The sequence below is a fragment of the Phalacrocorax carbo genome (genome assembly GCF_963921805.1).
Source record: "Phalacrocorax carbo chromosome W unlocalized genomic scaffold, bPhaCar2.1 SUPER_W_unloc_3, whole genome shotgun sequence".
Taxonomy (NCBI): Eukaryota; Metazoa; Chordata; class Aves; order Suliformes; family Phalacrocoracidae; genus Phalacrocorax; species Phalacrocorax carbo.
This window is the reverse complement of record NW_026990254.1, coordinates 1,375,799-1,401,517: the sequence shown is the minus strand read 5'-3', so window position 1 is coordinate 1,401,517 and position 25,719 is coordinate 1,375,799. Positions and strand designations below refer to the sequence as shown.

The window sequence follows — 25,719 nt, the reverse complement described above, 5'->3', positions numbered from 1 at the left end:
TTGGACTTGATCCTAGAGGTCTTTTCCAACCTTAATGATTCTATGATTCTATGATAATATTTTCGAGTGCATGATGGTCTTGCAGTGAAAAAGATGAAAACAAAGCTACATAAAGTGCATTAGAGAACACTAAAGCAACGATGATTTAAAATGTATAGATTACTTGCCTGGCAGTCAGCTCAACTTTGTTCCTAAGTTGCTTTTTGTATATATGTAGCTTAAGATATGTCTTCACATCATCAGAAATCATAGATAAGCATGCCTTTTGAAAAACCTGTAAAGTAGGGAATAAATGGTAATCTAAGTTTATGCAAAATGGCTAGATTTGCAAATGAAGGTAGTAAACTTTGTTGAAACTATTGCTTTCTTGTTTGAGGAACTGCTATAATATGCTGAATTATGCTGTGATAGTCATTATAGTCTCAAAGTCTGTTTAGGATGGGCTGTATGCCAGTTTCTGTTTGCGTTCTAAACTATAAATCCTGCAAATTTATGACATAGCTTTTCTTTATGTGAACTCATACCAAAATGTTTTGCTGACTGAAAAACAGGATTTTATGGTGTTGTAGTTTAGCCCCAGTCAGGAACTAAGCGCCACACAGCCAGTCGCTCACTCCCCGCACAGTGGGATGGGGGAGAGAATCAGAAGAGTAAAAGCGAAAAAACTCATGGTTTGAGATAAAGACAGTATAACAGGTAAAGCAAAAGCTGCAAAAACAAGCAAAGCAAAAGGAATTCATTCACTGCTTTCCATCAGCAGGCAGGTGTTCAGTCATCACCAGGAAAGCAGGGCTCCATCACACATAACAGTTACTTGGGAAGACAAATGCCATCACTCTGAATGTCCCCACTTCCTTTTTCTTCCCCCAGCTTTATATGCTGAGCATGACATCATATGGTCTGGAATATCCAATATCCCTTTGGTCAGTTGGGGTCAGGTGTTACAGCTGTGTCCCCTCTGAAATTCTTGTGCACCTGGCAGAGTACGGGAAGCTGAAAAAGTCCTTGACTAGTGTAAGCGCTACATAGCAACCACTATAACATCTCCGCATTACCACCAATGTTTCCAGCACAAATCCGAAACAGAGCCCCATACTTGGTACTACAAAGAAAATTAACTCTATCCCAGCTGAAACCAGGACAGTATCCACCCCTTATTCTATACCAGTTATGTCATGCTCAGGTACCACACTATCCAATAGAACCTCATTACCCACCACCCCTCTTCCCATCCTTTGATATAATACACTGTGCTGGTTTTGGCTGAGAAGGGGTTAATTCTCTTCACTGTAGTGCCTGTGGTGGTCAGGGACCTTTCCAGCTTCCCGTCAGCGGGAGGCTGGGAGGGGCGGGGCCACGGCCGGGGCAGCTGACCCTGACTGGCCAATGGGATGTTCATTCCATACCATGTGACACCATGACCAGTATATTAAGGGGGGAGTTGCGGCTTGGGAAGGTGTGGCTGTTGGGTCAGTGGGTGGTGAGTGGCTGTGTTGTGTGTGGTTTGTTTTGGTGCTTCATCCCCCTCCCCCCCCCCCAGGTTTCACTCCTCTCGTTGTTTTCCTTTCCATTGCTTTTTTGTTGTTGTTTTTTTTTTTAATTTAATTATTAAACTGTTCTTATCTCAACCCACGAGCATTACCCTTCTGATTCTCTCCCCCATCCTACTGGTGGGGGAGTGAGCGAGCGGCTGTGTGGGGCTGAGTTGCTGGCTAAACCACAACACAGGGGAACAAGAAGCCAGGAGGGGAGGGGGCACAGCTGGGACAGTTTATCCAAACTGGCCAAAGGTATATGCCATATCATATGACATCATGCCCAGTATATTAACCGGGGGGAGTTGGCCAGGGGAAGCAGCGATCATGCCTCGGGGACTGATGGCGTCCATTGGTGGGTGGTGAGTGGTTGCATAATTTGTTTGTTTGTTTTTCCCTGGGTTTCATTTCAGTCTCTGTTGTTATTTTCATTTGTTATTATTATTATAATCATCCTTATAATTACTTTTTTTATTATTACTATTTTAACTATTAAACTGTTCTTGTCTCAACCCACGAGTGTTCTTGCTTTTGCTCTTCCGATTCTCTCCCCGATTCCACAGGGGTAGGGGGATTGAGTGAGTGGCTGTGTGTCGCTTAGTTGCTGACTGGGGCTAAACCATGACTTGAACTTAGATTATAAAAATGACATTAATTACTTGCGGAAAGGTTGCTAGCAGTATTATCTTTTACACTGGTTTTGGTTTGGGGTTGTTTTGTTTTTTTAATAACTCACTTTTTCTTTTTTATATTTCTTGATGGAGAAACTGAATCAGATGGAATGCACTGGCTGGATGGGAAGAGATTGCTTTTCCCCTGGGGAGTGCTGTAGCATGTTCAGGTCAATGGAGAGGCTCTCAGAGACCACAGAGTGTGTATGTCAGGCAAGCCCAGAAAAGGAAGCCCTGAGCTTGGGCAGGAACACCACTTTGGTACCTTGGAAGTTGCAGTCTCTATTCTGTTCTATTAGGTCAATGACTTTCTGAGTGGTTTGCAACTTCCAAGGTACCAAAGTGGTTTGCTGCCACTCAGAAAGTCATTGACCTAATAGAAACAAAGATGGGAATCAAGGACCTGCCTTTAAAGACACATTGCAGAGTGGGTTCTTTGAATACCTTTCTGGAGTCTCCTTCTGACAGTCTGCTTCCTACAAAATGAGATTGTCTCATGAAGTAAAATATTAAGGTAACTTGTTTGCTTTCCTTCCCCTTGCATGAGAATATCTCTGGCTGCTCAAGGTAAGGCTATTTATGTTTGTAATAAACAATGTCAAGCTTCTGGTGTGCTGATAAACACTTAACTTCCCTGAATTTTGTTTGATTCATTTGACTCCTGCTGCCCCATGAGTGGTCTGAGATGCCTTCTGCTGGCAGTAAGTGGCCACAGTATGTTACCCTGAACTTAACTAGACTATCCAAAGAGTGTCAAAGGTCTCTGTGGCTGAGGACTCTTACTCCAGGAATCAGGCCAGGAGCCTGGATCTTCTGAGCATTTGCAGCTCTTGATTTCCAGGACTCTTGTCCCTTATTCGTGAACTTTCTCATTCTGAATTTGTCACCTTGAACCTCAGTTGCCTCTGGCTGGCATATCTGTTAAATGGTTGTTGGGACAAGCAGTGTACTCTGGTCTCTGGTCATGGATATCCTAAACAATAGCAGTAAGGACTAAACTTAGCATTTCTTAGTGGTCAAATGGTCCAGGTTCTTTTCCTAGTAACCTAGGCTACTTGTCAGATGTGAAGGAAACAAGCTTTTCAGTTTAAAGTTCATCCTCAGCTCCTACCTGGCCACCTTTCTTAAGGAAGCAGCTGGGGTTTTTCACCTGGCAAAGACTGTTACCCACTGGTACTTAGATTCTGTCTTCATCTGTTGAATGGACATTCCCTTTTGAACCAACGAGAGCCTGCTCCTTCCTTCATCATTTCATGGCTTTGGAGTCAGGAAGTTAACATTGTGTGTGTGTGTGTGCACACACACGTGTGCGCCTTATCCAAGTTGCAGAATGCAAAGGCTGAAGTGTCCCTCTGTATTGTCCTTGCATATCATGAACATTAGATGTGCTTTGATCTTTTGCTTGTACTACAAGACACTTGAAGAATCCTCATCTATTCATGTTTATGGTCAATAATTCTAAGCATTTGACACTCTTGCTAGATAACAAGCTGTGTAGGTATAGGCTATAAGACTGCTAAGCATCAGTGCAGGTCAGCTCAAGCAGCACTAGGGAAATGCTTCTGTCCTGTGGTATCTTTCTGGGGCTCTGTTCAGGCTTTTGTTAAGCATGCCACTATTGCTGCAGCCTCAAGGCATGATGTTGGTCTGTTCTTGTTCATGCAACTACTTGGGGGCTCCCTTCCAGACAGTAGTCATTTGTGAAGTATGCTGCTCAGTGTCTTTTAAATGTGAATGTGTATATGAACAGATGCATAAAGGGAAACGTAAGGTATTCATCAGTAATTGTATCACCTTGAACTGGTCCATCCTCATAAATGTTTACAGCTCCATTATCTTCCTTCTTTCCACAGTTTCCAAAGCTTTGCAGGACTGTGATCATCTGCTTAAGGTCGCACATAAATATGCATACTTGTATGGTTATTGCTAAAACAAAAGGTTCTTGGGTTTGCTGTGCCTTGCCATATGAATGACTGCATATGAATGAAAGCATGAATGACTGTATGGATGACATACTCGTCATTGCAGTTCTGTCGTGGTTCAGCCTCAGCTGGCAACTGAACACCACGCAGCCGCTCGCTCACCCCCCCCCACCCCTGTGGGATGGGGAAGAGAATCGGACGAGCAAAAGAACTTGTGGGTTGAGATAAGCACAGTTTAATAACTACAATAGAATGATGATGATAAATGATTATGATAATAATGACAGTAAGGTTAATATAATAAAAGGGAAAAGGGAGGAAAGGGAAAACAGGGAACAAAAACGCAGAAACACGAACGATACAACCGCTCACCACCCGCCGACCGACGCTGCCCGTCCCCGAGCCGCGATTGCTCCCTCCCTCCCCCCGGCCAGCCCCTCCCAGGTAGCATACTGGGCATGACGTTACATGATATGGAATATCCCTTTGGTCAGTTTGAATCCACTCTCTTAGCTGTGCCCCCTCCCCTCCCGGCTTCTTGTGCACCCAGCAGAGCATGGGAAGCTAGACGTGTCCTTGACTAGTATCAGCGCTGCCCAGCAACAGCCTAAACATCTGTGTGTTAGTTATCTCAACAGGTTTTTTCCATGCTAATTTCAAAGCACAGCACTATACCAGCTAGAGTGAAGAAAATTAACTCTATCGCAGCTGAAACCATGACAGTATCCACCCCTTATTCCATATCATTGACATCATGCTCAGGTCCCATACTATTCAGTACAACTTCAATAATCCTTATCCATCTTCTTATCCTTTAACAATATATATATATACAGATTTTCATTTATCATTCCACTAGTTTATGGAACACCCCTGTAGAATGCCTGTGAAATGTCCATTGAGTTCATTTAGTCCATGACTTTGGATTTCATCTCTTGTAAGGGTCCTTCGGTGCGGCGGTGTGCGTGGGGTCAGGTTGTTGCATGTCAGTCCTTGTTCCATCACCGCTGCACCGGTAGTTCGTGTTCTCTCACTGCTGCACTTTGCTCGGTTCCATTGAAAGTTCATTTGCTATTATCATTAATTGGGAGATTCCCACCATGATAACATTCCACTGATGCAACCATAGTAGTGATGACATACAACATCATATTACAATTAACAGCATATTATTCAGTTCATTGGCTGTTTTCACCCAAAATTAAATCCCCCTGGGGTACACACCGAACTCCTCCATCCTCCCGCATCACCCACCAAGTGCACCCAGGTCCTCGAGCAAACGCAATCCCACGAGTGGGTTTGCCTCTGCTGGAAGCAGGAATAACCCAGACTGTCTTGCCTAGCATATTTTTTATGTGCACTACAGGGACTCTATCCCCTTCCACAGTACGTAAGGGTTCTGATTGGGCCGGGCCAGCTCGCCTGGCAGATCCCCTTGTGTTGACTAACCAGGTGGCTTTTGCTAAATGTGTATCCCAGTGTTTAAATGTTCCACCCCCCATTGCTCTCAGTGTCATCTTTAATAGTCCATTGTATCTTTCGATTTTCCCAGAGGCTGGTGCGTGATAGGGGATGTGATACACCCACTCAATGCCATGCTCTTTGGCCCAGGTGTCTATAAGGTTGTTTCGGAAATGAGTCCCATTATCTGACTCAATTCTCTCTGGGGTGCCATGTCGCCACAGGACTTGTTTTTCGAGACCCAGGATAGTGTTCCGGGCAGTGGCATGGGGGACAGGATATGTTTCCAGCCAGCCGGTGGTTGCTTCTACCATGGTGAGAACATGGCGCTTGCCTTGGCGGGTCTGTGGGAGTGTGATATAGTCAATTTGCCAGGCCTCCCCATATTTATATTTCAGCCATCGTCCCCCATACCACAGAGGCTTTACCCGCTTCGCTTGCTTGATTGCGGCACGTGTTTCACATTCGTGGATAACCTGCGCAATAACGTCCATGGTCAAGTCCACCCCTCGATCACGAGCCCACCTGTATGTTGCATCTCTCCCTTGATGGCCTGAGGTGTCATGGGCCCACCGAGCTAGAAATAGTTCACCCTTATGCTGCCAGTCCAGATCCACCTCAGCCACTTCAATCTTGGCAGCCTGATCCACCTGCTGGTTGTTTCGATGTTCTTCAGTGGCCCGACTCTTGGGGACGTGAGCATCCACATGCTGTACCTTTACAACCAGGTTCTCTACCCGGGCAGCAATATCTTGCCACAGTGCGGCAGCCCAGATGGGTTTGCCTCTGCGCTGCCAGTTGCTTTGCTTCCACTGCTGTAGCCAGCCCCACAGGGCATTTGCCACCATCCAGGAATCAGTATAGAGATAGAGCACTGGCCACTTTTCCCGTTCAGCGATGTCTAAGGCCAGCTGGATGGCCTTTACTTCTGCAAACTGGCTCGATTCACCTTCTCCTTCAGCAGTTTCTGCTACTTGTCTTGTAGGACTCCATACAGCAGCCTTCCATCTCCGGTGCTTTCCCACAAGGCGACAGGACCCATCAGTAAACAGGGCATATTGCTTCTCATCTTCTGGCAGTGTGTTATACAGTGGGGCTTCTTCAGCACGTGCCACCTCCTCCTCTGGTGATATTCCAAAATCTTTGCCTTCTGGCCAGTCCATAATCACTTCCAAGATTCCTGGGCGACTGGGGTTTCCTACTCGAGCCCGCTGGGTGATCAGTGCAACCCATTTACTCCACGTAGCATCAGTTGCATGGTGTGTAGAGGGGACATTTCCTTTGAACATCCAGCCCAGCACCGGCAGTCGGGGTGCCAGGAGCAACTGTGCTTCAGTACCAACCACTTCTGAAGCAGCTCGAACCCCTTCATATGCTGCCAATATCTCTTTTTCAGTTGGAGTATAGCGGGCTTCGGACCCTCTGTATCCCCGACTCCAAAACCCTAGGGGTCGACCTCGGGTCTCCCCTGGTGCTTTCTGCCAGAGGCTCCAGGTAGGGCCATTCTCCCCGGCTGCGGTGTAGAGCACATTTTTAATATCTTGTCCTGCCCGGACTGGCCCAAGAGCTACTGCATGAACTATTTCCCGTTTAATCTGTTCAAAGGCTTGTTGTTGTTCAGGGCCCCATTTGAAATCATTCTTTTTCCGGGTCACTTGATGGAGGGGGCTTACGATCAGGCTGTAGTGTGGAATATGCATTCTCCAAAAACCCACAACGCCCAAGAAAGCTTGTGTTTCCTTTTTGCTGGTTGGTGGAGACATGGCTGTTATTTTGTTGATCACATCCATGGGGATCTGACGACGACCATCTTGCCATTTGATTCCTAAGAACTGGATTTCTCGTGCAGGTCCCTTAACTTTACTTTGTTTTATGGCGAAACCAGCTTTCAGGAGGATTTGAACTATTTCCTTCCCTTTCTCAAAAACTTCTTCTGCTGTATTGCCCCACACGATAATGTCATCAATGTATTGTAGGTGTTCGGGAGCTCCACCTTGTTCCAAAGCATTATGGATCAGTCCATGGCAAATGGTAGGGCTGTGTTTCCACCCCTGGGGCAGTCGATTCCAGGTGTACTGGACCCCCCTCCAAGTAAAAGCAAACTGTGGCCTGCACTCTGCTGCCAGAGGGATTGAGAAGAATGCATTAGCGATATCGATTGTGGCATACCACTTGGCTGCCTTGGACTCCAGTTCATATTGAAGTTCTAGCATGTCTGGCACAGCAGCACTCAACGGTGGAGTGACTTCATTCAGGCCACGATAGTCTACCGTTAGCCTCCACTCTCCATTAGACTTCCAGACTGGCCATATGGGACTGTTAAAGGGTGAGTGGGTTTTACTGATGACTCCTTGGCTCTCCAGTCGACGAATGAGCCCGTGGATAGGGATCAGAGAGTCTCTGTTGGTGCGATATTGCCGTCGGTGCACTGTTGTGGTGGCGATCGGCACCTGTTGTTCTTTGACCTTCAGCAACCCCACCACAGAAGGGTCCTTCGAGAGGCCAGGCAAAGTAGACAGCTGTTTAATTTCCGCCGTCTCCAAGGCGGCTACACCAAAAGCCCACTTGTAACCTTTTGGGTCCTTGAAATACCCTCTCCTGAGATAGTCTATGCCAAGGATGCACGGAGCCTCGGGGCCAGTCACAATGGGGTGCTTCTGCCACTCATTGCCAGTTAGGCTCACTTCGGCCTCCAATACAGTTAGCTCTTGGGATCCCCCTGTCACTCCAGCAATGCTGATGGGTTCCGCCCCTATATAGTTTGATGGCATTAAGGTACACTGTGCACCGGTGTCCACTAAAGCTCTATATTCCTGTGGGTCAGATGTGCCAGGCCATCGGATCCACACAGTCCAGTAAACCCGGTTATCCCTTTCCTCCACCTGGCTGGAGGCAGGGCCCCCCTAGTCCTGATCATAGTATTCATCACTCACTTCCGGTAGATATGAATCACGGGTGTCTCTGTTAAGATCAGTCAGGCCATCAGCACTTCTGCTCCTCTGTCTGGAGAATTGCTTACGGGAAACTGGGGCAGCAGCTCTCCTGGAGGAACTTCCCTGAGTAATTGTTCTCCCTTGCAGCTCACGTACCCGTGCCTCTAAGGCTGAGGTAGGTTTTCCATCCCACTTCTTCATGTCCTCTCCGTGATCACGCAGGTAAAACCATAGGGTGCCCCGTCGTGTGTATCCCTTCTCTTGAGCCAAGGGACGATTACTCCTAATGGCTGAGATACTGGTCCGTACTGGTGGGGAGTAGGACATATCTTCTTTGAGTTGCTGGAACTCTCGGGACAGTTTCTCAACAGCAGAGACGAGCGACGAAGAGAGATTCGCTTCATATTCCCGGAGTCTATCAATCAACTCAGCCACCGTTGGTGTCTCGTCATCTTTCCAGGACATCACTGCCAATGAGTTTGCATACGAGGATGGTGCGCTCCGTACAAACTTCCGCCACATGGGTCGTGTGCACTCGGCTTCATCTGGATCTTTGGAGGACCGTTGATCGTCCAGGTCACCATAAACCACCTCAAGCACGGCTAATTCCCTTAGATGCTGAACGCCTTTCTCCATGGTCGTCCATTTTCCTAGGCGAAATACAATATCTTCTTTGAAGGGATACCTCTCTCTCACCAAAGACAGGAGCCGCCTCCAGAGGCTGAGGGCTTGTGTTCCTTTTCCAATTGCTTTATCAATGCCCCCTTCCCTAGAGAGGGATCCCAGTTGTTTGGCTTCCCTCCCCTCTAATTCCAAACTACTGGCCCCATTATCCCAGCATCGGAGCAGCCAGGTGATAACGTGCTCACCTGAATGACGCCCGAAATCTTTCCGTATATCCCGCAACTCACTCAAGGATAGAGATCGGGTAGTTTCCGTTTCTTGTACACATGGTTCCTCCTCCTCCTCCTCTTCTCGTGATGGCCCTGGTTCATCGTAATCTCTTTCTAAACGAGTTGACTTTCTCTTCCATGATTTCTTCTTGCGTATAGGGGCGACTGATACTGGCACAGGTTGGTCCTCTGGTTCAGCTGCAACGCTTGGCACTGGGGTTTGAGTAGCTGCAGTGCCTGTCGTGGGGGTTTGAGTGGCCGCCGTGCTCATCACCGGGGTTGGAGCAGCTGCAGTATCTGTCGCAATGGTTTGGGTGGCCGCCGTGCTCATCCCCGGGGTTGGAGCAGCTGCAGTATCTGTCGCAATGGGTTGGGTGGCCGCAGTGCTCGTCACCGGGGTTGGAGTAACTGCATTCTCTGTTGCGGCGGGTTGGGTGGCCGCCGTGCTCCTCACCGGGGTTGGAGTAGCTGCAGTATCTGTCGCGGCAGGTTGGGTGGCCACAGTGCTCATCACCGGGGTTGGAGTAACTGCAGTCTCTGTCGCGGCGGGTTGGGTGGCCGCAGTGCTTGTCGCTGGGGTTGGAGTAGCTGCAGTGTCTGTCGTGAGGGTTTGGGTGGCCGCAGTACTTGTCACGGGGGTCGGAGTAGTTCCTTTCTCTTTCCCTTGGGGGTACTGAATAGTGTTAAATAGGGCTCGATAGGCATAAGCCAGACCCCAGCACATGGCAGTGATCTGTATGTCTCTGGAATTGCCAGGGTGACAACATATTTCCTCCAAATGTTCTACTAATTTTTCAGGATTCTGCACTTGTTCAGGGGTGAAGTCCCACACCACGGGGGGTGCCCACCGTCTTAGGCATTTGCCCATACTTTCCCACATACCCTGCCACGCATAGCTATCAAGCCTTGGGACAGATCTCTGGATTATATTCTTAACTTGCTTACTAACCTTAGACAGATCTGATACCACTTGCCAAAGCAATATCAACAGATGTATCTTAACTACACAAGGATGTTCAAGATACTGAAAAGTTGTTGTAAGGAGGGAGGAGACATTACATAAGATATTAGCTACGGTGCCATTCTGTATTTCCTCCATAAAAAACTCCTCAGAGGAGGAGGTATAATTGCTAATTGCCTCCATGAGGTGGTAGCTGTAGTACAGTAACGGCTTCCATGCAAAACCTAAATAACTGATAACAGTCAAGGCCAGTGTTTTAATAACAAGTCTCCTAGGCAAAATATCTCTAATCACCGCAGAGCACAGCCAGCTGACAGAACCAACAGCAAGTTTTAACATGTACTTTACAATCAGCATGGTAAAGACTGGACAAGCTAATACTGCGAGCAGATTAATCAATGCTGTGACCAGCAACTGTTATTATCTCAAACCCTTCTCGCCCCACGTTGGGCGCCAAAAATAGACTGTCGTGGTTCAGCCTCAGCTGGCAACTGAACACCACGCAGCCGCTCGCTCACCCCCCCCCACCCCTGTGGGATGGGGAAGAGAATCGGACGAGCAAAAGAACTTGTGGGTTGAGATAAGCACAGTTTAATAACTACAATAGAATGATGATGATAAATGATTATGATAATAATGACAGTAAGGTTAATATAATAAAAGGGAAAAGGGAGGAAAGGGAAAACAGGGAACAAAAACGCAGAAACACGAACGATACAACCGCTCACCACCCGCCGACCGACGCTGCCCGTCCCCGAGCCGCGATTGCTCCCTCCCTCCCCCCGGCCAGCCCCTCCCAGGTAGCATACTGGGCATGACGTTACATGATATGGAATATCCCTTTGGTCAGTTTGAATCCACTCTCTTAGCTGTGCCCCCTCCCCTCCCGGCTTCTTGTGCACCCAGCAGAGCATGGGAAGCTAGACGTGTCCTTGACTAGTATCAGCGCTGCCCAGCAACAGCCTAAACATCTGTGTGTTAGTTATCTCAACAGGTTTTTTCCATGCTAATTTCAAAGCACAGCACTATACCAGCTAGAGTGAAGAAAATTAACTCTATCGCAGCTGAAACCATGACAAGTTCTTAAAAAGCTGCTTCCGTTTTTTGTTACTTGTAAATACTTGCTCTAGAAAACAAAGATACAATTGTATTGTGCTTTCATAAATCTCTCTAGCATGCACTGTGTATGAATGATGTTTTGGCAGGCAAAGCTTTATTAACGAATGTTACTTTGAGGCTTCTTATGCTCTTAGAAATGATGCCTAACAAGAATGTTAGCCAGACACGCTAGAACTGCAATATGAACTGGAGTCAAAGGCAGCCAAGTGGTATGCCACAACTGATATTGCTAATGCATTCTTCTCAATCCCTCTGGCAGCAGAGTGCAGGCCACAGTTTGCTTTTACTTGGAGGGGCATCCAGTACACCTGGAATTGACTGCCCCAGGGGTGGAAACACAGCCCTACACCATTTGCCATGGACTGATTCAGCCTGTACTGGAACAGGGAGAAGCTCCTGAACACCTTCAATACATTGATGACACCATCGTGTGGGGCAATACAGAAGAAGTTTTTGAGAAAGGAAAGAAAATAGTCCAAATCCTTCTCAAGGCCGGTTTTGCCATAAAACAAAGTAAGGTGAAGGGACCCACACAAGAGATCCAGTTCTTAGGAATCAAATGGCAAGATGGTCGTAGTCAGATCCCAATGGATGTGATCAACAAAATAGCAGCCATGTCTCCACCAACTAGCAAAAAGGAAACACAAGCTTTCTTGGGCGTTGTGGGTTTTTGGAGAATGCATATTCCACATTACAGTCTGATCGTAAGCCCTCTCTATCAAGTGACCCGGAAGAAGAATGATTTCAAATGGGGCCCTGAGCAACGACAAGCCTTTGAACAGATTAAACAGGAAATAGTTCATGCAGCAGCCCTTGGGCCACTCTGGGCAGGACAAGATGTAAAAAATGTGCTCTACACTGCAGCCGGGGAGAATGGCCCTACCTGGAGCCTCTGGCAGAAAGCGCCAGGGAAAACCTAAGGTCGACCCCTAGGGTTTTGGAGTCGTGGATACAGAGGGTCCAGAGCCTGCTATACTCCAACTGAAAAAGAGATATTGGCAGCATATGAAGGGGTTCGAGCTGCATCACAAGTTGTTGGTACTGAAGCACAGCTGCTCCTGGCACCCCGACTGCCAGTGCTAGGTTGGATGTTCAAAGGAAATGTCCACTCTACACATCATACAACTGATGCTACGTGGAGTAGAAGAATCGTACTGATCTCCCAATGGGCTCGAATAGGAAACCCCAGTCGCCCAGGAATCTTGGAAGTGATTATGGACTGGCCAGAAGGCAAAGACTTTGGAATATCACCAGAGGAGGAGGTGACACGTGCTGAAGAAGCCCCACTGTATAACAAACTGCCAGAAGATGAGAAGCAGTATGCCCTGTTCACTGATGGGTCCTGTCGCCTTGTGGGAAAGCACCGGAGATGGAAGGCTGCTGTATGGAGTCCTACACGACAAGTAGCAGAAACTGCTGAAGGAGAAGGTGAATCGAGCCAGTTTGCAGAAGTAAAGGCCATCCAGCTGGCCTTAGACATCGCTGAACGGGAAAAGTGGACAGTGCTCTACCTCTATACTGACTCATGGATGGTGGCGAATGCCCTGTGGGGCTGGTTACAGCAATGGAAGCAAAACAACTGGCAGCGCAGAGGCAAACCCATCTGGGCTGCCACATTGTGGCAAGATATTGCTGCCCGGATAGAGAACCTGGTTGTGAAAGTACATCATGTGGATGCTCACATCCCCAAGTGTCGGGCCACTGAAGAACATCGAAACAACCAGCAGGTGGATCAGGCTGCCAAGATTGAAGTGGCTGAGGTGGATCTGGACTGGCAACATAAGGGTGAACTATTTCTAGCTCGGTGGGCCCATGACACCTCAGGCCATCAAGGGAGAAATGCAACATACAGATGGGCTCGTGATCGAGGGGTGGACTTTACCATGGACGCTATTGCGCAGGTTATCCATGAATGTGAACCATGCGCTGCAATCAAGCAAGCAAAGCGGGTAAAGCCTCTGTGGTATGGAGGATGATGGCTGAAATATAAATATGGGCAGGCTTGGCAGATTGATTATATCACGCTCCCACAAACCTGCCAAGGCAAGCGCCATGTGCTTACAATGGTAGAAACAACGACTGGCTGGCTAGAAACATATCCTGTGCCCCATGCCACGGCCTGGAACACTATCCTGGGTCTTGAAAAACAAGTCCTGTGGCGACATGGCACCCCAGAGAGAATTGAGTCAGACAACAGGACTCATTTACAAAATAATCTCATAGACAGCTGGGCCAAAGAGCATGGCATTGAGTGGGTGTGTCACATCCCCTATCATTCACTTGTCTCTGGGAAAATCGAAAGATACAATGGACTGTTAAAAACTACACTGAGAGCAATTGGGGGTGAAACCTTTAAACACTGGGATACACATTTAGCAAAGGCCACCTGGTTAGTCAACACGAGGGGATCTGCTAGGCAAGCTGGCCTTACCCAGTCAGAACTCTTACGTACTGTGGAAAGGGATAGAGTCCCTGTAGTCCAAGTTCAGAAATATGCTGGGCAAAACAGTCTGTGTTATTCCTGCCTCAGGCAAAGGCAAACCCATTTGTGGGATTGCTTTTGCTCGAGGACCTGGTTTAAGTTTTTAGGTCATTCGTGGGGATAGAGGAGTCCGGTGTGTACCCAAAGAGTATTTGATTTTGGGTGAAAACAGCCAATGAACTGAATGGTATGCTGTTAATTGCTATATAATGTTCTATGTCATCACTAGTGTGGTTGCTATATGTCATATCAATGGTATCATAGTAGTAATCTCCCAAATTAATGAAAAATGGACTTTGATTGAACCAAGCAAAGTGCAGCAGTGAATGGAACAAGAACTGACATTGCATCAGTGATGGAACAAGGAATCACTTCAGCATGCAACAATCCAACACCACACACACCATTTTTCCATGACTGAAAGACTGTTATGACAGATGGAGCCCAAAGTCATGGACTAAATTAACTCAATGGACATTTTCTGGACAACTGTGGATATCTTACAGACATTTTACAGGGGTGGTCCATAATTTAAGGGGATGATAAATGATATCTATGTATTTTATGAAAGGATGGGAAGATGGGTGGTGGTTGTTGTGGTTGTATTGGATAGTATGTGACTTGAGCATGACGTAAATGGTATGGAATAAGGGGAGGATACTGTCATGGTTTTAGCTGGGATAGATTTAATTTTTTTTCACTGTAGCTGGTACAGTGCTGTGCTTTGGACTTAATATGAGAGTAATAGTGATAACACACTGATGTTTCACTTTTTGCTAGGTAGTGCTTGTACTAGTCAAGGACTTTTCCAGCACAAGAAGCCAGGAGGGGATGGGGACAGCCAAAATAGCTGATCCAAACTGACCAAAGGGATATTCCATATCATTTGACGTCATGCTCAGTATATTAACTGGGTGGAGTTGGCCAGGGAAAGCAGCGATCATGGCTTGGGGACTGGCGGTGTCAGTCAGCAGGTGGTTAGCGGTTGCATCACTTGTTTTCTGGTTTTTTTCCCCCCTCCTGACGTTTTGCCTCCCTCCGTCTCTCTCGTTATTTTCATTTTTACTATATTATTATTATTATTACTGTTAGTGTTCTATTTTAATAATTAAACTGTTCTTATCTCAACCCACGAATTTTCTTTTGCCCTTCCAATTCTCTCCCCCATCCCACTAGGGTTGGGGGAGTGATCGAGTGGCTGTGTGTTGCTTAGTTGCTGACTGGGGCTAAGCCTTGACAGTTACTCACATTACTCAGTTATCCCATGTCAACTGTAGTATCAAATTACCTCATCTTTACTAAGGAAAAGGAATAATTTAGCTGCATTGTTTTTATCCTCCTTCTCAAAGGAACTTGCTGTTTCAGTTTTGCGTAAATGGAAAGCATTAACTTCACCAGTCATCACTCTCTGGTACATACATACAGTTTGATGTTTATTTGAAAATTCTTTTCTTTCCATTCATAAGCATTCCCTGTGGAAATCACGGTACATATGTGCTTCATCAAATTACATGTTACAACCTATCTAGTAAAATTATTTTTCACTTATCATTTGTTCACTTTTTTTTTTTTCTGGCCTGTTGCCTTTCAAAGGGTTTTGGAAATATATAAGTAGATTCGAATAGATTATTAAACAACTTCAAACAATTTTCAAGAAAAGAACAATTACATGGAAAGCATCTATATATTTTTACTTTTATAAATCATTCCTCTAAGAAATGGAGTAAGTGGATATGCAGAGGTAGATCCTGAACAGTCACTTAAAAACCTACTGTTTGTAGTTTAACTAGGGAGTGGAATGGCTCGCTGAGACTGGATTGAAGCTTTGTGAAATGAAGATGAATATTTGAGGTATTAGTACTTCAAGTTATATAATATCTTGTGACATAGAAGATTGTGAGCACTTTTGGGTTTGGGGGTTTTTGTTTATGCTAGTGAGGTGTCGTCTTGACTGATGTAATTGAAAAATATTAAAAATTAAGGCTTTGGTGCAGGAGCAGGCTTGAGTACTTCATTATTATATATATAGTCTGTTATCTGCAGTGGGACTACTTAATGTATTAACTTTTAAAAAGTGTGTAAAAAGTTTTCAGTTTTGGGAGAGAAAGCTATATTTTTAAAATTAATTTTTACAAGAAACTCCAAATCTTTTACTGGCTTCAGATAGTTGTCTTTTCAAAATAAAATTGATTTGGTCTTAGCAATGAAAAGATATTTGAACTCCAGTCACCAGGAAAATATGTTTTAAAAAGTCATCTATAACAAAGGAAAACTACTAAAATGTTGATGACTACTTCCCATTATCCCAGCACATCTCCCTGTTTCCAGCTTCATTCTGACTAAAGAGCATTCATTTACTTCAGAATGGAATCATAGAATCATAGAGTATCTCAAGATGGAAGGGACCCATAAGGATCATCGAGTCCAACTCCCTGCTTCTTACAGGACTAACACTAATCTACTTAACACTAAACCATATGACTAAGAGCGTCATCCAGATGCTCCTTGAACTCTGAGAGGCGTGGTGCCATGACCACTTCCCCGGGGAGGCTGTTCCAGTGACCAGCCACCCTCTCAGTGAAGAATCTTTTCCTAATGTCCAATCTGTACTTCCCCTGACACAGATTCATTCCATTTCCTCATGTCCTATCTCTGGTCACCAGAGAGAGGAGCTCAGCACCTTCCCCTCCACTGCCACCCTTGAGGAAGCTGTAGACTGCGATGAAGTCACCCCTAAGCCTTCTCCAAGCTGAACAAGCCAAGTGACCTCAGCCACTCCTCATAAGTCTTGCCCTTGAGACCTTTCACCCTCTTGGTCACCCCCCTCTGGACACACTCTAATAGTTTTATATCCTTCTTATACTGAGGCACCCAAAACTGCACACAGTACTTGAGGTGGAGCCCCACTAGTCCAGCTTAGAGGGGCACAATTGCCTCCCAAGTGAATATTTCAGGCTGGAAGAAAGCCTGGATGAAGCATACTTGTTATCTGGAAATAATAAGATGTTTAACAGAAAGACTGGCAGATGAAATTTACATTTTAGTTTGTTGTGCTTCCAGTAAGAATAGTAATGAAACCATGGATGTACTTTTTCAACAGAAAGGAGCACTTCAAAGAGGTTTTTCTGTTGAATGGAAGCCATGGTGATTTGCTGGTAGTTTTTTCTCCTTTATGTTTTTCTTTTTTAGCCACCCTAAAACTGGTTGCTGTTGGGAAAATAGCAATGATTGTGTTGTTGATTATGGTCTGATTTATTTTCAGATCTCTGTAGAGAATGACTACCTAGGCCCCAGAAGAATTGAGAGTCTGCAAAAAGAAGATGCTGATTGGCAGAGAAAAGCCCACATGGCTGTGCTTTCTATTCAAGATCTTACAGTTAAATACTTTGAAATAACAGCTAAAGCACAGAAAGGTAGCTATTTTCTACCTATTCTATACTTCAAATAACAAATCTTTAAAAGTGTATTTAATGTTTACCATGTTCTGTATTGTACTGTGTGATTGATTTATATTTTCATCAGTCCTCAGTGAGGAAAATGGAGTCATCATTCCCATTTGTTTTTTTCTTCTGTGTCTATTTGAATTTTTCACAAATAAGCCTTTTCTGATCATCATCAGAAGCAGGCAGAATAGAAAATTTTAAATATAGTTTCACAACCACCTTCTCCACATGACTATATTAGCTGCACTGTACATTTGCAAAGGATTTAGGGAGCATAGAGTCCCTGATGGATTCTGTCTTCTATACTGGATATGGCAGACCACCATAGTAAGTGTTTATTACCTTTCAATTAATTTCCTTTTCCTGTCTCCCCTGCCTTTCAGTAATTTTTTTTCATAGCTCTAAATATTAATCAACAACTAATTTTAACTACTCAGTGAAAGCTGCTCTGTTCAGAAATCTTCATGGATATAACCATGTCATTTCTATACTTGAAGAATGCAGCACTTTTACTAAAGAGTTGGTGCAGTTAAACCAGATCATATGACTTGCATATTCATCTGTGCTCTCATCCTTGTACTATTTTAACCTAAATAATCAGTTTATTAAGGCAAACAAACCTGAGGATGTGGTTTCATGTCACCTCTTAATTTGACTGTGGGCTACCACTGACAGTTTGTCCCACTTTCTTCCCTGCCTGAGTGTGGGTTCCTGTTTATTTCATTGCCTTGGTGATAGTGACTATGCAACCACATAAATGATCTGTACCCCTGGGAGAAAATATTTTTTGATGGGTAGGTTTCCTGTCCTCTCCCTGCATGACTGCTATATCTGTCTCAAGAGAAGCAGTCACTGCAAAATGATTCAGTGACAACCCAAGTTAAGGATAACATGAAACTCTACCTTATTTTGAAAAAGTGACTAAACCAGTTCAAGCATGTTGTAATGAATTTAATTAGAGCAAATTCTAAATGTCTTTAATCAATTTAGTGCCTTTACTAGTATGACAAAGGCAAGTAAAATACCCCATTAGTTGATAGAGAATGTATATTTACAGTTACTTAGTTTTCATTTTGTTTACATGCTCTGTTTATGTACAGCAGTCAGGATTGTGGGGAAAAACAGTGGGAAATGAAACACCTGGAGACTGTTGATAACTGTAGACCTTTGGTGTACAGATTGCTTGCCTTTTTTGTTATGTTTTGGGGTTTTTTGGCCTCCTGCTGATCACAGGGTGGTCTTACATACCAAAATAATAACAGATGACAGAGGAAAAACACATGAGAACAAAAAGGTAGGTATTTTTTATTACCTAACAACAGCATGTAATATTTTCTAGCACCTAGGGACTGAATGCTACCCCTTTGGTTCTGTGACTCTCATGACTTTTGCTTTGTAAAGCTTAGTGTGCAGTATCATGTGATTGTTCTGTATATTAAAAATGGTGAAAATCTTACATGTGTCAGCCTCGATGATGTCTGGGCCTCAAGAAGAGAAAGTCTGAATCAAGCAAGGGACTACTGCTACTCTGAACTCTTACTGAAAAGATTCTCATTCACCTCTGCATATTAAGGGCAGATTGTACTTTGCTTATTTAATTTGAATTAATTTTGTAAAGCAACCTGCATTTTGAGGAATAAAATAGATGTTATTATTTAAATTCAGTATTCTTTCAGAATTGCACTTGAGGTCAAGCTGAAATTCTTGTTTTAAATTGTAATTCTTATTTCACTCTGCAAATTTGTGTTAAACTTCTGACTGCATTTTACAAGTTATCAAGGGAGACTTTAGTAGCTGATGATTGGGGCTTTCAGAAGCAGGGAAAATTTGGGATGTAGTTTAAGGCCCCATGGTAAAATTAACCAGATATTTTTATTAAATCAAGAGTTGTGAATGTGTGGTTCAAGCGTTCAAGTACTGTGTATTCAGAATGGTTCCTCTGCGGGTAACAAAAATTGGAATTATAATGATAAAATTATCAACAAATAGCTAATTGCATATTTACACAAATCCTAAGGATACTTACATCTTGAATGTGAAGGTTAATACTCTATAGAATGACTACTCTCTGCTAAGAGAACTTTTTATGGTTTTGGATACAAATGTGTGCATAGGCTCTACAGTAGAATCACTAGTGATCTGAAGAGTAGACTGGTAAGCTGTCTGCTTTTTCTTCCCTTCTCTAGCTGTGTATGATCGAATGCGAGCAGACCAGAAAAAATTTGGTAAGGCAGCATGGGCAGCAGCAGTGGAACGTATGGAAAAGCTTCAGTATGCAGTTTCTAAGGAGACTTTGCAGTTGATGCGTGCTAAAGAAATCTGTTTGGAACAGAAGAAACATGCACTGAAGGAAGAGGTAATTTTTCATACCAATTAATAGAAAAGTAAAACATGCAGAAAGAAACAAACTTTGAAGAATGCTGATTTACTTGGGGTGGGGGGGAACCAAAAAACCCAACAGATTTGAAAGTCATTATTTTTCAGCTTTTAATAATAAAAGTCTGTATTTTAACTTTTAGCATATTCTACCATGCTAGGCAAATGGAGTTGCAGTGTAGGTGTGGTGGTTTTTGTGCCACTTATATTTTCTGTTCACCTTTTCCTGGTTAGTCAACCAGGAAGACAGTTTTTACTGTTAATGTTTACAGCTATCCACTGAGATGAATAAAATGAAGAGAAGGGATAGGAACAGAAATCTGCTGTTATGTAGTCTCCACACTTCAGCTCTTGGAGGCATGATCACCTTTTTAGAGTAGTTTTGACATTCTACATGGAAGGTATCTGAACATTAGTAAATATACAGATAACTAGACTGTTGTACTGCACTCTCTTTGTCTCTGCTTACCCTAATTATTAAGGCAGTCTTCCAGAGGGGGTTGTGCTAGCTACAGTTTTCCTGAGGAAAGAGTGCATATATTAAACTGTGTTTAAATGTCTTAGCAGAAAATCCCCCACACTTAATGGATTTTATGACACCTCCTCAAAAGAAAAAATGCTACAAATCCTCTTTTAAAATTTGCTATCATATGGATATTCCGTGCTAACAGCTTTCTGTCATACTAATGTTAATTTACATTTTATCCAATCAGTTACTTTTTTAAGGCACTTTTCAAATCTTTCAGCAAAATTTGACTAAACTGGTGGCTCTGTTATGAAAAGGTTATCCAGAGAACTCACAACTTTAGCACTGTATAGATTGGTAGGTTTCCAAGCCTGATAGACTATGTACCTATTTTAGGAGCTTCTGTAGAAGACAGTGTCGTGGTTCAGCCTCAGCTGGCAACTGAACACCACGCAGCCGCTCGCTCACCCCCCCCCACCCCTGTGGGATGGGGAAGAGAATCGGACGAGCAAAAGAACTTGTGGGTTGAGATAAGCACAGTTTAATAACTACAATAGAATGATGATGATAAATGATTATGATAATAATGACAGTAATGTTAATATAATAAAAGGGAAAAGGAAGGAAAGGGAAAACAGGGAACAAAAACGCAGAAACACGAACGATACAACCGCTCACCACCCGCCGACCGACGCTGCCCGTCCCCGAGCCGCGATTGCTCCCTCCCTCTCCCGGTCAGCCCCTCCCAGGTAGCATACTGGGCATGACGTTACATGATATGGAATATCCCTTTGGTCAGTTTGAATCCACTCTCTTAGCTGTGCCCCCTCCCCTCCCGGCTTCTTGTGCACCCAGCAGAGCATGGGAGGCTAGACATGTCCTTGACTAGTATCAGCGCTGCCCAGCAACAGCCTAAACATCTGTGTGTTATCTCAACAGGTTTTTTTCCATGCTAATTTCAAAGCACAGCACTATACCAGCTAGAGTGAAGAAAATTAACTCTATCCCAGCTGAAACCATGACAGTATCCACCCCTTATTCCATATCATTGACATCATGCTCAGGTCTCATACTATTCAGTACAACTTCAATAATCCTTATCCATCTTCTTATCCTTTAACAATATATATATATATATATACAGATTTTCATTTATCATTCCACTAGTTTATGGAACACCCCTGTAGAATGCCTGTGAAATGTCCATTGAGTTCATTTAGTCCATGACTTTGGATTTCATCTCTTGTAAGGGTCCTTCGGTGCGGCGGTGTGCGTGGGGTCAGATTGTTGCATGTCAGTCCTTGTTCCATCACCGCTGCACTGGTAGTTCGTGTTCTCTCACTGCTGCACTTTGCTCGGTTCCATTGAAGGTTCATTTGCTATTATCATTAATTGGGAGATTCCCACCATGATAACATTCCATTGATGCAACCATAGTAGTGATGACATACAACATCATATTACAATTAACAGCATATTATTCAGTTCATTGGCTGTTTTCACCCAAAATTAAATCCCCCTGGGGTACACACCGAACTCCTCCATCCTCCCGCATCACCCACCAAGTGCACCCAGGTCCTCGAGCAAACGCAATCCCACGAATGGGTTTGCCTCTGCTGGAAGCAGGAATAACCCAGACTGTCTTGCCCAGCATATTTTTTATGTGCACTACAGGTACTCTATCCCCTTCCACAGTACGTAAGGATTCTGATTGGGCCGGGCCAGCTCGCCTGGCAGATCCCCTTGTGTTGACTAACCAGGTGGCTTTTGCTAAATGTGTATCCCAGTGTTTAAATGTTCCACCCCCCATTGCTCTCAGTGTCATCTTTAATAGTCCATTGTATCTTTCGATTTTCCCAGAGGCTGGTGCGTGATAGGGGATGTGATACACCCACTCAATGCCATGCTCTTTGGCCCAGGTGTCTATAAGGTTATTTCGGAAATGAGTCCCATTATCTGACTCAATTCTCTCTGGGGTGCCATGTCGCCACAGGACTTGTTTTTCCAGACCCAGGATAGTGTTCCGGGCAGTGGCGTGGGGGACAGGATATGTTTCCAGCCAGCCGGTGGTTGCTTCTACCATGGTGAGAACATGGCGCTTGCCTTGGCGGGTCTGTGGGAGTGTGATATAGTCAATTTGCCAGGCCTCCCCATATTTATATTTCAGCCATCGTCCCCCATACCACAGAGGCTTTACCCGCTTCGCTTGCTTGATTGCAGCACATGTTTCACATTCGTGGATAACCTGCGCAATAACGTCCATGGTCAAGTCCACCCCTCGATCACGAGCCCACCTGTATGTTGCATCTCTCCCTTGATGGCCTGAGGTGTCATGGGCCCACCGAGCTAGAAATAGTTCACCCTTATGTTGCCAGTCCAGATCCACCTCAGCCACTTCAATCTTGGCAGCCTGATCTACCTGCTGGTTGTTTCGATGTTCTTCAGTGGCCCGACTCTTGGGGACATGAGCATCCACATGCCGTACCTTTACAACCAGGTTCTCTACCCGGGCAGCAATATCTTGCCACAATGTGGCAGCCCAGATGGGTTTGCCTCTGCGCTGCCAGTTGCTTTGCTTCCACTGCTGTAGCCAGCCCCACAGGGCATTTGCCACCATCCAGGAATCAGTATAGAGATAGAGCACTGGCCACTTTTCCCGTTCAGCGATGTCTAAGGCCAGCTGGATGGCCTTTACTTCTGCAAACTGGCTCGATTCACCTTCTCCTTCAGCAGTTTCTGCTACTTGTCGTGTAGGACTCCATACAGCAGCCTTCCATCTCCGGTGCTTTCCCACAAGGCGACAGGACCCATCAGTAAACAGGGCATATTGCTTCTCATCTTCTGGCAGTGTGTTATACAGTGGGGCTTCTTCAGCACGTGTCACCTCCTCCTCTGGTGATATTCCAAAGTCTTTGCCTTCTGGCCAGTCCATAATCACTTCCAAGATTCCTGGGCGACTGGGGTTTCCTACTCGAGCCCGCTGGGTGATCAGTGCAACCCATTTACTCCACGTAGCATCAGTTGCATGGTGTGTAGAGGGAACATTTCCTTTGAACATCCAGCCCAGCACTGGCAGTTGGGGTGCCAGGAGCAACTGTGCTTCAGTACCAACCACTTCTGAAGCAGCTCGGACCCCTTCATATGCTGCCAATATCTCTTTTTCAGTTGGAGTATAGCGGGCTTCGGACCCTCTGTATCCCCGACTCCAAAACCCTAGGGGTCGACCTCGGGTCTCCCCTGGTGCTTTCTGCCAGAGGCTCCAGGTAGGGCCATTCTCCCCAGCTGCGGTGTAGAGCACATTTTTAATATCTTGTCCTGCCCGGACTGGCCCAAGAGCTACTGCATGAACTATTTCCCGTTTAATCTGTTCAAAGGCTTGTTGTTGTTCAGGGCCCCATTTGAAATCATTCTTTTTCCGGGTCACTTGATGGAGGGGGCTTACGATCAGGCTGTAGTGTGGAATATGCATTCTCCAAAAACCCACAACGCCCAAGAAAGCTTGTGTTTCCTTTTTGCTGGTTGGTGGAGACATGGCTGTTATTTTGTTGATCACATCCATGGGGATCTGACGACGACCATCTTGCCATTTGATTCCCAAGAACTGGATTTCTCGTGCAGGTCCCTTAACTTTACTTTGTTTTATGGCGAAACCAGCTTTCAGGAGGATTTGAACTATTTTCTTCCCTTTCTCAAAAACTTCTTCTGCTGTATTGCCCCACACAATGATGTCATCAATGTATTGTAGGTGTTCAGGAGCTCCACCTTGTTCCAAAGCATTATGGATCAGTCCATGGCAAATGGTAGGGCTGTGTTTCCACCCCTGGGGCAGTCGATTCCAGGTGTACTGGACCCCCCTCCAAGTAAAAGCAAACTGTGGCCTGCACTCTGCTGCCAGAGGGATTGAGAAGAATGCATTAGCGATATCGATTGTGGCATACCACTTGGCTGCCTTGGACTCCAGTTCATATTGAAGTTCTAGCATGTCTGGCACAGCAGCACTCAACGGTGGAGTGACTTCATTCAGGCCACGATAGTCTACCGTTAGCCTCCACTCTCCATTAGACTTCCGGACTGGCCATATGGGACTGTTAAAGGGTGAGTGGGTTTTACTGATGACTCCTTGGCTCTCCAGTCGACGAATGAGCCCGTGGATAGGGATCAGAGAGTCTCTGTTGGTGCGATATTGCCGTCGGTGCACTGTTGTGGTGGCGATCGGCACCTGTTGTTCTTTGACCTTCAGCAACCCCACAACAGAAGGGTCCTTCGAGAGGCCAGGCAAAGTAGACAGCTGTTTAATTTCCGCCGTCTCCAAGGCGGCTACACCAAAAGCCCACTTGTAACCTTTTGGGTCCTTGAAATACCCTCTCCTGAGATAGTCTATGCCAAGGATGCACGGAGCCTCGGGGCCAGTCACAATGGGGTGCTTCTGCCACTCATTGCCAGTGAGGCTCACTTCGGCCTCCAATACAGTTAGCTCTTGGGATCCCCCTGTCACTCCAGCAATGCTGATGGGTTCTGCCCCTATATAGTTTGATGGCATTAAGGTACACTGTGCACCGGTGTCCACTAAAGCTCTATATTCCTGTGGGTCAGATGTGCCAGGCCATTGGATCCACACAGTCCAGTAAACCCGGTTATCCCTTTCCTCCACCTGGCTGGAGGCAGGGCCCCCCTAGTCCTGATCATAGTATTCATCACTCACTTCCGGTAGATATGAATCACGGGTGTCTCTGTTAAGATCAGTCAGGCCATCAGCACTTCTGCTCCTCTGTCTAGAGAATTGCTTACGGGAAACTGGGGCAGCAGCTCTCCTGGAGAAACTTCCCTGAGTAATTGTTCTCCCTTGCAGCTCACGTACCCGCGCCTCTAAGGCTGAGGTAGGTTTTCCATCCCACTTCTTCATGTCCTCTCCGTGATCACGCAGGTAAAACCATAGGGTGCCCCGTCGTGTGTATCCCTTCTCTTGAGCCAAGGGACGATTACTCCTAATGGCTGAGATACTGGTCCGTACTGGTGGGGAGTAGGACATATCTTCTTTGAGTTGCTGGAACTCTCGGGACAGTTTCTCAATAGCAGAGACGAGCGAGGAAGAGAGATTCGCTTCATATTCCCGGAGTCTATCAATCAACTCAGCCACTGTTGGTGTCTCGTCATCTTTCCAGGACATCACTGCCAATGAGTTTGCATATGAGGATGGTGCGCTCCGTACAAACTTCCGCCACATGGGTCGTGTGCACTCGGCTTCATCTGGATCTTTGGAGGACCGTTGATCGTCCAGGTCACCATAAACCACCTCAAGCACGGCTAATTCCCTTAGATGCTGAACGCCTTTCTCCATGGTCGTCCATTTTCCTAGGCGAAATACAATATCTTCTTTGAAGGGATACCTCTCTCTCACTGCGGCCAGGAGCCGCCTCCAGAGGCTGAGGGCTTGTGTTCCTTTTCCAATTGCTTTAT

The 25,719-nt window shown here is 45.4% G+C and overlaps 1 protein-coding gene across 1 annotated transcript in view; it reads left to right on the top strand.

Moving 5' to 3' along the window:
* The window catches only part of LOC135310869 (junction-mediating and -regulatory protein-like), a 132,395-nt gene that overhangs the window by 37,824 nt on the left and 68,852 nt on the right, over positions 1-25,719 (top strand). The window contains exons 3-4 of the mRNA XM_064439940.1: positions 17,240-17,390; positions 19,607-19,776. Coding sequence (XP_064296010.1) covers positions 17,240-17,390; positions 19,607-19,776 — 321 coding nt within the window. The remainder of the gene's footprint in view (positions 1-17,239; positions 17,391-19,606; positions 19,777-25,719) is intronic.